This window comes from Cyrtonyx montezumae, unplaced genomic scaffold, assembly GCF_038088225.1.
Source record: "Cyrtonyx montezumae isolate F1298 unplaced genomic scaffold, pur_monq_1.0 scaffold_0, whole genome shotgun sequence".
NCBI lineage: Eukaryota > Metazoa > Chordata > Aves > Galliformes > Odontophoridae > Cyrtonyx > Cyrtonyx montezumae.
The window spans coordinates 30,160,215-30,174,520 of record NW_027071824.1 but is presented as its reverse complement, the minus strand read 5'-3'; the positions used below and the strand labels follow the sequence as shown (position 1 = coordinate 30,174,520).

The 14,306-nt window shown below is 33.3% G+C and overlaps 1 protein-coding gene across 1 annotated transcript in view; it reads left to right on the top strand.

The window, feature by feature from the left end:
- Nucleotides 1–14,306, top strand: part of PACRG (parkin coregulated) — a 181,951-nt gene that overhangs the window by 25,522 nt on the left and 142,123 nt on the right. Inside the window, exon 2 of the mRNA XM_065731329.1 lies at nt 8,768–8,902. Coding sequence (XP_065587401.1) covers nt 8,768–8,902 — 135 coding nt within the window. The remainder of the gene's footprint in view (nt 1–8,767; nt 8,903–14,306) is intronic.

The following is a 14,306-nucleotide window of genomic DNA, read 5'->3' as shown; positions in this document are numbered from 1 at the left end:
TGGGGAGTAACTTTCATACAATTTAAATTTTTCCTGTAATTTTAATATTTACCTGAAACTGTGCACAGAGGTACCATGATAATGTTTATGACCATTATAAAGAACTAGATTACAGAAATCAGGAAAGGTAAATTGTTACTACATCATGAAATTGAAGCAAAAAATAAAATCCACTTTTCATTTTGTTTCCTAGCAAAGGGCATTCTTATAACTTGCAGTATGTAGACCCTTCAGCGGGTTGATTTGGCATCCAGAAGTACATATGTAGCCATAAAGAATGTGATAACAGTGAGCAGTGCAGGCCACTAGGAAGGGAAAACAAAATGAAAAGAGCTGATGCTGAGGATATGTTTTTCATGTTACAGGGATTTCTTTCATTTTGGTTGACTGTTATCTGGAAGTTCATTCCTGTTCATTCTCGTACAGACTGCCTCATTATGTGAATCAGAACACCATAATTGGGGATGATCATGAGATTCACTTGAAAAGCACACCTGTGGTATCACCTGAAACACTAATGCAGATGCTGACACCATTAATTTATATTTTTCTGAACATTGGAAGGTGAATGGAGGAATCACAACAATCAGGCAAAATGTTTGTCTCCTAGATTATGTGGAAAGATTTGTGAGATAAATAAAGAAAACAAAGCAACAAAGAAACTATATTCATTTGCACACTGACAGGAGAGGAAGAGATACATTAGTACTTCTCACTTGTCTATCTTCTTCCTTTGTGTTAAGGGAGATTGCTTTGCAAATATAAGGAGAGAAATTGAAATGACATGAAATACTCTACTCACCACAGAATGGAGGTGGAGATGGAGGACCTTCTGAGGACAGAGTGACATACTTATCCTTGTAATATAGACCAATTCTTGTTTATCTAAACAGCTTATCTTTTTCCCAGTCAAAAAATAGCATTTCTGAGGTGATGAACTAGAGTAATTTTGTATACAGCTTTCGACTTCCTTTCAGTAGTGTCTAAAGGTAATAATGAGATACAATATCTTTGTACAAAATCACATCTGATTTTTCTTTCAAGTTCTAGTGTTTTAGAAGTATATGTAATGTTTGCTAACCTGTATCAAAAGTTTCATTTGGAGGTCTTGAAATTGATTTCTCACACTTTGACTTTTGAAGTTATGAGATGTGCTTTGATCTGTTGTCCGTATTTGTGCAGTAGCCCCAGAAGCAAGATTTAAAGCATTAGATGTGGCACCATTTAAAGCACATCAAGAGTGGCACATGTGAAGAAATCTCTCCCAGGTTTCTTTTTTTTTATGTATATCAGGCTTTTGTCTGATACACAGTGATAGACTGTGCTCTTTTGATATTGAGTGCTTGTGATATTGATATTAAATAAGAGGAATTTATATGGAACTCACCATATCTATTGGGACATCTTTCTATGCCCCTACTATCATTTGAAGTTTCTTATCTGATTTTGGGTATGTCTGCATAGCAAAATCAAAACGTGAGTATAGCATGTATTATCCACCTGTGGTATCTAATAGAATTAGGATCAATAAATGAAGACATAGGAGAACAGGCTTTGCTGCTTATTGTCAGTCAGAGTAGGATCTATTCGGGATGCCCATTTCGGACTGTAATTGTTAACTCTGGCCAAGTTTTTTTGTTTCCTAATTAGTAGCATTAGTAATAGTGAAGATTATTATTACTATTACTTATATTTACTAGAGAGAAAGAAAAAAAACCCACAACTATAATGACAGAATTGTTCTGCTATGGTGATAGGTCACTGTATGCTGGTAAATATGATGGCCTTCTATGTGGTACAAGTTATCACACCACTTAAGGTACATATGTGCTTGCTAATTCCAAAGCTAGAAACACTGCAGCTTATGACTTTTGCACCTAGTCTTTCTTCCTGAATATGAGTTGTTATTAAGCAGTGTTGTGCAGCTGCCTTGTTGGACAAGTGAAAAGCTTTACCATGCTATATGGATGAGGACCTTCCCACTGGGGATTCTATGGAAGCTTTGCATGTCAGCGTAGCGCTGTATAATGCTAGGTATATTATTTGATCTTTAATCTTGCTAACTCTCCTCTGCAGATATTCAAAACTCACTTGGAATGTTTCCTGTGTTCTCCATGCTAGAAAACCTGCTTTAGCAGGGGAATTGGACTAGATGATCTCCAGAGGTTCTTTCCAATTCCTTTGATTTTATGATTTTTCAGCTGTTTCTGGTTCTAGTACACAAGGAAAAGAATGGTGACACTTCCTGTGGGGGAGTGAGTTGCCAGTGGGACTATGCTGCATTAGCCAAGTGGGATGTTAGTTTTGCCGCAGTACAAGAGAAGAATGGCACTAAGACCCTGACAGTGGGTGGTACACAAACAAATGTGAGTGAAATTTTGTTTATGTCTACCCTAGGACAGCAGCATGTAGCAGTAGACTCCATTCCGTTTATACAGTACAATTTCATACAAATGCAATTTTCAGTTTGGAAACAAAAGAATAAGATTTATTATTTTATTTTTGAAAAAACTATCAGTCTCCCAGTTGATAATGCAGTGCTATATTTTCAGGGAAGAATGCAAACATGTTTTAGGCAAGGGATTTGAGTGGTCATATGAATTCTGATCCCTATAGTTTCAAAAATAAGTATCATAAACTAATTTTGTGAGAATAAAAAAATACAAGATCAGTTTCAATTCCAGTCTTCCCATAACAAGGAGCTGGATGTCTTTTTTATTCTTATTAGTATCATATAAATGCATTAAACTAGATTAATTGAAGATGATAAAACTATTAAATTTGATTATGATCAAATCATTGGTCAATTTTTTTCTTAAATTTGTGAATGATTATATAAAAACATTAAGGTCTTGGTCTATTCTACTTTTAGGAAGTACATCTTTTTATTTTTCACACAGCTCTTGAGCAATTACCGACTTCTGCTTGGAGTACGACAACCTATGTCTACATAGGCAGATGGGAAACAGTGTCCAATTAATTTTTGATGTTCAGTATAAATTCAACACGATTCCTTGAAGAAGCAGTCACTTATTTCTTCCTGTTGTACTTGATGCCGCCCTTCCCTTGGACTATCCAAATTTTTAACGTAACTTCTCAATAAACCATTAATACTTTACAAATCAACCTAACAGAAGAAAATAAACAAAACAAAATGTAAAAACGTCTTTGTTTCTGATATGATCTTCTGAATGCCTAAGCAAAATTCTGTATTTTTTAATGGAAGCAGTAGATTATGATAGCATCCAATGAAGTGTTTGATGCAAGGCAAGACGTTTCACGGTCAGTGACAATTTTTGCCTAGTTTCAGCTACCCATGAAACTACAGCACAAATTGTAAAGAAAATCACCAGTCATAATGTGTAGGTACATATTTACGCCCCTAAATATGAATCATTTGATACTCACTTAGAAATTTAGGCAACTTGAGTCTTAGATAATTAATTACTATTTAGAACTGACTTCAGATAATTTCTGTGTTTTCCTAGCGTGCCATCACTGACGTTGAAGAATGCAACCTGATAAAATGGTTTAAAATGCCCATGAGCCAATGAAAAAACAAGAACTTTTTCCTGTTTTGCTTAATGACTTATAGTTTATATCTTGTCATGTAGTTCAATGGCATTACAATAAATTATTTTTGCAATTATTAAATTGTTTAACTTCTCTTTGACATTTAATGAACCTCAGCAGCTGTTTATTGCTTCATGTACTTTGCCATCCTGAATATTAGCCTTTAATTAACTGGAACTCTTGTCTTATTCTTTCTAAGTACATTGCAATGAAATATTTTTATTAGGTTGATGAAGGTAGTGTTTGTTAGTGCTTTTTCAAATAAACTGAATACTTTCAGAATTATTATTTTTTTTAGCCAGTAATTTTAACAATATAAATGTAGGAAGATTAATTATCAAAAGCAAAGACATTGTAGATTTTGGTATATTTTACTTAGAGACATAAAATTGCATAGAAGCCTCAGTTGGGAGGGTCCTCTGAAGAGCATCTTGTCCAACCTTCAGCTGAGAGCTGAGCCTCCCTGTCAAGCTAAATCTTCAGATTTTTGGAGGTATCCCACCACTTCTGGGCAATCTATTCCAATGTTTTTTTATTATTTTTTTTTTTTCAGAAGTACCTTTGAAGCAACTTGCACCTGTTTCTTTTTTTTTTCTGTACAAGAGAATACCACCATTTTTGTAGCTGCCTTTTAGTAATTGGAAGGTTGTGATTAGATCTACCCTAAGCCTTCTCTTCTCTGGGTTTAACACACCCAGTTTCTCAAACCTTCTGTCAAAACCTCTAGACTTCTAATCATGTTCATGATAATTTGGAAGAGATGCTTGTTTTTGTCATGAGCTGAGAGGACCAAAAGCCTAAACAGCATTCCAACTGAGTAAGCATTTCTCAAGGAGAGTGGAATTTCTCAATCTGCTGACTGTACCCCTGGCAATATAATACAGGGCTCAGTTTGCCTATTGCTCTAGGAATAAGGCTAGCTCAAGTTTAGTGCTGTCCATGTGGATGCACAGGTGTTTCTTAGCAAAGCTGTACCTTAACTGTTCTGACCCCAGTCAGCTTGCACTGCAGTTTGGGATTAGCTTTCTTGTGCAAGACATACTTCTGCAAATCTTCATCCCAGTCAGTGAATGTCTGTCTGTGTGGTTACTATTTCTTCTGGTGCATAGTGCCTCTTCTCCTAGTCTAATCTCATCTACAGTCTTGGTAAGTGAGCATTCAGTCCTGCCATCCAGATTCTTTATAAAGAACTTCAGTTTAGACTCAACACCCAACCTATAGGAAATCCATTTTTTACCAGCTGCCCATAAGCCAGTAAAAGTCTTCTCCTGGAAGTTAAAGTCATAACATTTCTGTGAAATTTTCAAAAGCATGATACTTGCATGCAACATGGTTAACAAGATTATGTCAACTGTCACCAGGATCAGAAGAACATATCCCTTTGATTTCTATATTTTTGCTTAAAATGGCAGAGAAATTGTTGCAGCTAGGAAGGTCCTATTGAATTGTACATAACAAAATACTAAATCTCCATGAGGAAAAGAGATGTTAGGAATGGTCAGCCACATGTTAAAAAATATTTTACAACAATCATCTATAGTGATAAACATGTCTTCTCTATGAAAAGCAAAAAAAATATAGTTGACTTCTTGTCCAAAAGAAATTTACCAATCTAAAGATTCTGCAACAGTTTCTCACTATGTTTGCTGTGCTCCAAATTTTAATTGTTGCTCTTTTATTACTTTTTATAGCTACTGATCCAATCCAAATCCATGCTCAGAATTCCTCCACTGTGATTTTCTGCAAATAGAGAAGAAAAGGAAGCCTGATCCCCAAATATGATATAAATTCCATGTGTGGGAAAATAAATATATAAAATAAATGGAGATAGATCAGGAATTATAAAAATGTAAATTATATGCATTTATTTTTCCTCAAGCAAACTGTTGTGGGTGGACCAAAAATGGGTCTTTAGTAGATAACATTTTAAGAATACCAAATAAGATAATAATGGCGTGCCTTGTAATAAATGTAGGAAGGAATGAAAGCTGTTTGCTAAAGGTAAACAGTATTTGTCCCATGTAGCTTTTCCAGCAGCTATCTCAATAATATACTTTGATCTAATGCAAACACAAGAAATAAGTTGCTTCCAAAGAACATCTTTAATGCAAAGAAAGAAACAACAGCTCACTATTGAGATTATTGCCAAGTATTTCTTTTATTGCTGCTCCTCTAGTTATACACAATAGGTGGCTAGTTACGGAGTACAAGAATTATGTGATGTATAAGATGGGTAAGAAACTCTGTATTGAAATGGAGGGCAACAATGTCATGTCATGTTGAAATGAGGGCTATCACAACAGAGGAAGGTTATTATTGGAACTTCTTAAGAAGTGGTATTAGGGCTAACCTAATTTAATATTTTCATTGATGATGGTGATATAGACCAGAAAAAATAGGATTATATAATGAAATCTACAATTGATACTATGTTTGGAGTAGTTATTGAATTAGATTAACATTAGAGTGTCATGAAGATAGAAGGAGAAACCTTTTCAGAACTGGTGTGGCAGAAGTGAAATCAAATATAATAGTATAAACTATAGAGTAATGCACTTGAAACTAATGATAATAAACTCTGTCATTAACATAAAATCATAGAATCATAGGGGTTGGAAGGGACTTCAAGAGATCATTGAGTCCAGCCCCCCTGCCAAAGCAGTTTCCCTGCACCAGGTTAACATAGAGCTCATCTATAGTTAAAAAATAATTGCTGTCCTAAATCAAAGGATAACTATGAGATGCCAGTCTATTGTGACCATGAGAGACTAAATATATTGCTTGGAGGTCTACTAGAAAGACTGTTTCTATCTATGTTGTTGAAAGGGTACTACAATCTGTGTTTCTCATCACTGATATTATGGACTTGGTAAGCTTGAATATATTTCTCTTTTATCAGCTTTTCCAGTTACACCTTGAATGCAGAGAAATTCCAGGACTTAACACCACTGAATTTGTGCAGAGAGTTCCATAAATTCATGAGCTGGTGCATGAATACATAATTTGTTCAAATTTTTCACTTAATGGATTGTTTTGTACTCTTACTGAAGGAACAAGGGAAAATCAGTCCCTATTCATCGTTTGTGAAGCAATGATTTACTTTTATTTCTCCTTAGTAATCATTTTCCTGATATTATTTTTGTGTAAAAGCCATTCTGTAACTTCAGTCATTGTCTTCTTCTGAAACTTTTTTAATTGTGCCATGTCTTTTGTTTTTTGGTTTGGTTTGGTTTAATTTGTTTTTTTTTAAGTCATCAGATCAGAGTATAGGCATACTATTTAAAATGTGATTTCTAACCATTGAAATAATGATAACATATAACAGTATTTTAGCAGTAAGAATTTCTGGTCAATTTTTTAAACACTTTATATGATACAGAAATATTAGAGGAATAATAGATGAATGTATTTGGTGACCAAGGTCTGTTTCTTCTTCTAGTTTCTTTGTTCTTGAATGAAGAATAGGAAAATGTTGAATCAACACAAACATGTCTACCAGAAAATTTGCAAAAGTGCAGTATATAAAAGTTCATATCAAAACTACTAATATTAATTAGGAAGAATGATTTTTGTTTTCAGATAAGATGTAGTTTGGGATTGCATTTGCTACCTCTAATGATGATAGTCTGCCAAAAATAATTAAGATTGTAGCTTATGTAAATAAGACAACATATTCTTTATCAATAATGTAAGTTAAAATTTACTTAGAACAGTGACTCCTAATACATTCTGGAAACACACGTCTTAAAGAATGTGTGAAGATCACACCAATATTTAAAAATACATGGAAGGAGCATAAAAACAATCTAAAGAAAAGTGAAAGTACCTATCCTGATGGTGCAGAACAAATTGTGCTTCTACAGAACAAAAAGCGTAGATTTATTCACATCTGTTGGAAGTGCTTTTCTTCAAGTGTTATGCTCTTCTGCTGCAATTGTGTTACTACGAAGTATTACAGCTACGTATATCAAACCTGTTTACACTAGACAAAGTCTATCTGTGATTGCACTGTGCAGAAATATGTCACAGTTTAGAAGCCCTGGTTTAAGAAATTTGCCCTAAAGTGCAGTATATGCATATAACTGGTTGATTACACTGTGTCAATCTTATGAGCAGTAAAAAATGGCAAAATACGTCGGAGGGAAAAAATGTGAAGTCAAATTTTGATCTTAGTTGCTACAGTAAAGTTACATAGAATTTAGTAGATTCTATGTAATTAGAATTAGACATAGAAACATAAGAGACAATTAGAACAATACAAAATACTGGGTACTAGTTACAATCCTTGAAGCTCATGCCTTTTTTTTTTTTTTTTTTTTTGAAAATGACACTTTCTATATTATAAAAGTCAGCAAGTCACACTGGTATTTTTGAAGAAAGAGATATGGAGAGAATTGTAGGCAGTCCTTATCTCAGACATGACCAAAAAAAAAAAAAAGGACATGAATTTCTCAGGGAATAATCATCAAGGGCATTTGAGATTAGTTTAGCTCTCTTAGTCTCTTCTAGTATTTGAGATTAGCTTTGTTAATTAGCTTAAACAATAGATTTCGTATAAGTACTTGAAATTCTGTTATCTTTGTGACTGTTTTCAGTTACTGTTACAACTAAGTTTGGCTGAGAAAAAAAATCCTGTATGGATATTTTAGAATTGGACTGTCATTCAAGCACTCAAGCTTCATGAGATACTAACCACACATAGCTAAGGAACCAAGTGGAGCTCAATCAGATTTTTTCTTCCAAGGCAAAAAAAGCAGAGAGGAGTGATTTAGGAGAAGATTCTCTCTCTTCTTCTAGGCTTCTGCCATTGATCATAGAATCATAGAATCCTTAGAGTTGAAAGGGACCTCTGAAGGCCATAACAAAGCTGAACCACTTCTATAAAGAAACATTTAGAATAATAAGTTTTCTCAAGGACAAATGCATAATTTCACAAGAACTTTATTATGTAAATGTATGTTTGATGTTTTTGTCTTAAAAATGCATGGGAACTGAGGTGCCACAAAGAAATACAAAGAGACTGAAATTCGTAAATAAACAAAATGAGCAGATAATGAAACTTGTAGAGTAGAATGCAAACTGTAATTTTGGAGATCAGCGAGGTTTTTTATTTGTTTCTGTGTTAGGCCATATAAGTTTTTTTCTAAAAATCTATTATGGAATTATGGTAGATTTTGATTGTTTCTGTTTTAAGGTAAGGGGGCCCCCACTTGCAGGAGCGTTTAAAGAGAGACCTACCAAGCCCACAGCATTCCGCAAGTTTTATGAACGAGGAGACTTCCCCATTGCTGTTGAGCATGATACGAAAGGGAATAAAATAGCATGGAAGGTAAGTCATGGCACGGCTGTGACAGCAAGCTGAGCTTATTGAAATGAAATCTCTAATTGTCAAAAAAAGGTGTCTTTTAAGTAAACAAACTGAAATTATTTCTTAGAAAATGGAAGATGGTGGGGAAACTGTTACAAAAAGGCTCTTGATTCAGCTGTCGACCTTGGCTAACAATTAAATTATATGCTGCAAAAAGGAAGATGACAGAGTTGCTTTGCCTTAGAGAATTGCCTCCTGCCCAATTCATCTCTCTTTTTATGAGAACCTGGCAATGCAGCTTATTTCATGCAGTCCATCAAATGATGGAAGTGGTTGGTTTCACTGAGCAGCAGCCATTTATCTACCCCAAATTTCACCTTCCTGCAGGACACTTCCAAATAGAAGCTTTAATTACCTAAATGGATAGGTCAAGATTGCCTGCTCCCTGAAAATGCAGAGCAGAATACAAACGAAGGCAGATTCTCATTCCACAGCTGTACTCTCAGTCTACAGCATATGTCAGACAGCGTAATCGCTGTCATACGTGCCCCTGTTAGAGGCTGACCTCCACTGCTGAAACCATTACAGCTACGACATTTCTCTGACAAAAGGTTAATTGGCTTCAAAATAAATGTATTGCCTAATGACTCCATTCTAATGCAGCTGTGTTTCTCTCTAAAAGGCTTGGTGATGTTATTTGTAAAACTTGCCAATCTTCTAAGTAACCACTGCAGACTTTTAAATTTAATTTTAAAAATGAATGCTGATCTTTAACCTGCTCCTACTATTTAATTACTTTTGTTATCATGAATTATTGTTTTTTGTTGTTTATTGAACTAGGATAAGATTTCACAGGAAGCAATGATAGTTACAGGAAAGGAACATGGTACACATGAAAAAATATATCAAATTTATAGAATATTTAAAATTTTTCATGTAGAGAAAATTTAAATGCATAGATTTATTAATTCAACAAAATTTGAGGATTTTTGTGATCTCATAACTGATTCTGCTGTTAATGACGTCAGCAGTATTAGACCTATGCTGTAGTATGTAGTACTGTATAATCTGTTAGTAACTAGGATTTAAGATACCTTCTTGTGTATTTAAGTACAGAAGAGGGATTTGTACTGTGAGAAAGTACTATTAACAATAACAATGCTAAATTAGCACAAGGAACAATTAATAGTTGCAACAAGACCTTAACCTTAATCAAAAGGAGATTCCATTGCAACGATTCTTTAGACATCCTTAGCAATTACTTTACTAGATTAATATTCATGGGTTTACGGTTTAAGTTAGCACTCCAATCTGTCATCATCCAGTAAGAGTCAGTGATGATTTTCAAATATGCAGAAATCTGTAGAATTCAGTTTTTTTTCTTGAAGCATTATAATTTCTAATTTCTCCAGATCAGATTGAGAGATATATTTAACCTCATTTTAACTGCTATTTGGTGCACATACTTCCATTATAAAGTTTAACATTCCACTTGATGATACTACTGGCTCCTGACTTGACTTCTTTCTAACTAACTTTTTATGAGCCTTCAAATTAAAACTGAACATCTAGAATAAATGCTTGTTCCCTGTAACCGACAGTTTGAATTGTTTGAAGATATACTTATTACCTGAAGATAGGCATAGTACAGAATCTTTGGTGGAAGACCCAGCAGGAACTTTTTCTTATTACAATTTATAATCTTATCACTCCAGTATCTCCCTAATACCCACTTACCACAGTAATGCATTGTCATGTAGCTAGTGAGACCTAGGACTCTTATGTCGTGCAACAGTTACCTTTGGTAATGCTGTTCATCCTCTCTTTCAAAACAAATTATCACTACTTCAGCATACATCCAAGAAGGCAGGTTAATAGTGCACTGTTCCATTCTTATATCATCAGCATGGCAGGGCCCAAGCTTATTTCCCTTATTCCAATCCACTTGATTTACTCACAGATCAATCTAGACTGAGTTTTGTGGCAGGCACTCAAGAAAACAATACTGAGATAGTAGAATTACCTGAGGCTGTTGTTTAATTTGGCATGCAGCCATCACTGATTATTGTGCATCTCAAGTAGATGGAGAAGGCAAATAGGAGTTTTCTAGCTCAAACTTTATGTTAAATAGCTTCTAATGTCCTGCATGATTCTGCTAGGGGCTGAGAATGTTGTTCATCATTAGTTACTATTTTAAGATGAAATAAGATAATGTAAAAGTTTGTATTTTTTACTTGCTTCAAGGACATGAAAGTAATCAAAACAGCTAACATACATCTAATGGCTCATCTTCTCTCATCCACCATATTTATTTTTAAACCTGATGAAATCATTCTGAAAATATATTTTACTCCATACTGCTTAAATTCATTAAAAAATAAAAATAAAATTACTAATATGTCTAGGAAAGTCCTTTAAAAAAATCTTGTCTAAAGTATATTTTTATGAGTTACATTGTTCTAGTGAAAGACTAAATGAAATAAGGAAATGGTAACTGTTATTTTAATACTAAAACCATTGCACAGTATTATTGTTTTATTCTGAATTGGGGTTGTTTTTGTGTGTTTTTTTTTCCTTTATTTACTTATATGCTATTTATATCATGGTTCGTTTCACTCTTGTTAGTTCGGCTACCCAGTGGTGCATGAGAGAAAATGCAAGGGGGTCTTGGAAACATGATTTATTCTGACAAAGGAAAGTACTACAGGAATTTCTTCCTTCCTTAAATATATGCATTGTTTTTAGTTTGTTTGGCTTTTGGTAATCACTGTAACAAAACAAAATGAGCATAATTATCAGGCACTGAATAATTTTTTAAGAACTCTTTACTATTCACTATATTGTAACTCTGTGGAAAAGACATTTTTTAGGTAGAACAGAAGAATGTGAAATTTTTTAACATCCATAAATTGTATTGACTTACAAAAAACTTTGGCTATTATGCATAAATGATCCTGGATTTTGTAATAGTTCTGGTTACCTCTTATTTTAAAACCATGATTAATTTTCTGTAAGGACTAGCTAAGTTTAACTGTTATTGTAGACCCAGACAAGATATAAATTTTAAGTTAAAAACTTTCTGAATACCTGAATGTGCTGACTCTCTGATTCTGAAATAATAATTCTTATTGGGAGATTAGCTTAATTGTTTCTAAAATGGACAAAAATTATAAAGAAGCATTTTTACTGTAAATTAATCATAAATGTAGGCAAGATTAAACTTTGCAGTCAAATAATAGTGCTTACATAAGATCCATTTCTTAAAATAAGAATGAAAGCAAATTTGATTTTAGTTACATGATTACTGTAGCAAGCTCTGGCTTTCATGTGCTTTTCAACCAAAGTCTTTTGGCTTAGAAATTCACACTGGCATCCTGGCTGATAAGTTGTTGTATCACACTAAATACTTTCTGCATTCACCTTTTTTATTATTATTACATGTCCAAATAAACTTGTTTTGACCCAAAGGAAGGAAAAAGATGAACGGATAAAATATTAGAACATAATCTTAGTAAATCATGATAACATGTTCAGGAAATTAAACCTGGCTATAAGTCATACCACCACAAGAAAAAAAAAATTTTGAAAAGTTTGGATAATTTTGAACTTAAATGATCTGACATTAAAAGCTGTAATTGAGTTTCTTTCTGTAAGAAGTCATGACTCTTTTGCTGTTCTTAATCTTCATTTTCAGAAATGGAGAAAACTTGTTTTTTAATCTTTTTCAAGAGGCAAATATAAAGAATGTTTTGTTAATTAAGTTTGTGAAAATTCAGCATCTCTGTAATTCACCAGAATATTTTCTAATTTTGAATACAATTTAAGTAAAAGAATCCGTAGAAAATGAATTCAAGACATTCATCCTGCTGGGGGAGTCTACTGGCAGGCAGTGAATTTCCTTGCAAAATTCACAAACTCAGTTAAGTATTTGAACATCTAATTTAAATTCTTTGATTTTATGATCCCTATATGATCATTACTTACATATTTAGCACCTTAAAATTGATGCAAATGCGTAATACCCATATTTTTTTATAAAGCAATAGCTTTTGGGAACTATGAAGAAACTTCTTAGGTTGAACAATTCAACTAATGTTCAAGATTATTTCCAAATTTGAAGCATTTGATTTTGTCCAGTAACAAATAATGGATAATAATTGCATGGTTTGAAAATGTGACTCTGATGTGTATCAAATGTAAAAGTTCTGAATATAAATTGCTGTTAATTTAAAATTAGATGGCAATGGGAAATAATCTTCTTAGACAAAGAATATGCTGGAATCTCATAAGTCCTCTGACTACTTGTTTGGGATCCTTAAGTTTTCTTTTAAATAATGATATCACAATTTTCTTTAAAAAAAAAACGTAGTAATATGTTATTTTGCACAATTTCTTACTGAGCGATGAAGTATAAAATTTCACTGAATTATAAAATCTCTCTTCTTAAAAAGATCTTCCATTTTTAAATATACTGAGTTAAAGAAGGTCAGAATCCAATTAAACCTCAGACTAAGTAAGTTGATAATCCAAGGAAGTATTACTGAATTTATAATTATATATTTGAAATGCAGTCTTTCTGTATCTTAGAGAAAGTCATCAGAATGTTTGAAAAATCGCTTGTTTAGGAAATAGGATTAATCATGAAAGATGTTCCTATGTGGAAGAAAAAAACTGCTGTTTTTCAAAATAATTTTAGCTGTTTCAAAGAAAATCAAATTCAAAACCTGAAAATTCTTCATAAGGGAAAAAAGTCAAAATGAATATTATTTTCATCTTTTGTGGATTTTTTTGTATTTTTTTTCCAACGTACCTACCGCTATTTTCATTGAGGATGTGAATTTTATCATTTTACTTTTCTTCATCCTCTCTTTCCTATGTAATTTATTTTTTCCAGAGACTTTTCTAAGCTTTTATAGTGAAATGACTTCTTGGTGATAGAAACAAGATGCAGTGACAGAATACTGTTCTCCTGCCATTAATGTCATGTGCTTCCATGAAACATCCAATTTTTTCTTGTGCAGACTATTGATGGCTGCTTCTGGGAACAGGGAGCACGAGTAATTTAAACATGTCACAGAACCATGATTTTTGTCAGCACCTCTCATCCCTAATTTGGTTTCGTCTGTCCATTGTATGTTGTTGTCCATTGTAAGATCTTTTCCTTCCTCCCAACCCCTAAAATAGCTGCTATGGGGTTTGGGGTTTGTGTGTTTTTTTAATTTTGTTTTCTTTTTATGAAGCATAACCATTTTTGACAGAGGTGTAAGTTTTAAACAAGAGGCAATGTAGTTTACTTCAGCAACCACTACAGTTGAAAGAGACAAAGTGCAAAGTTGCTAAGCAATATCACTCAGTATTTTTCATTTTTGTGGTGTCAATTTGCAATTAATGCATATGAATAAACACTTAATGTAATTTGTTTCAT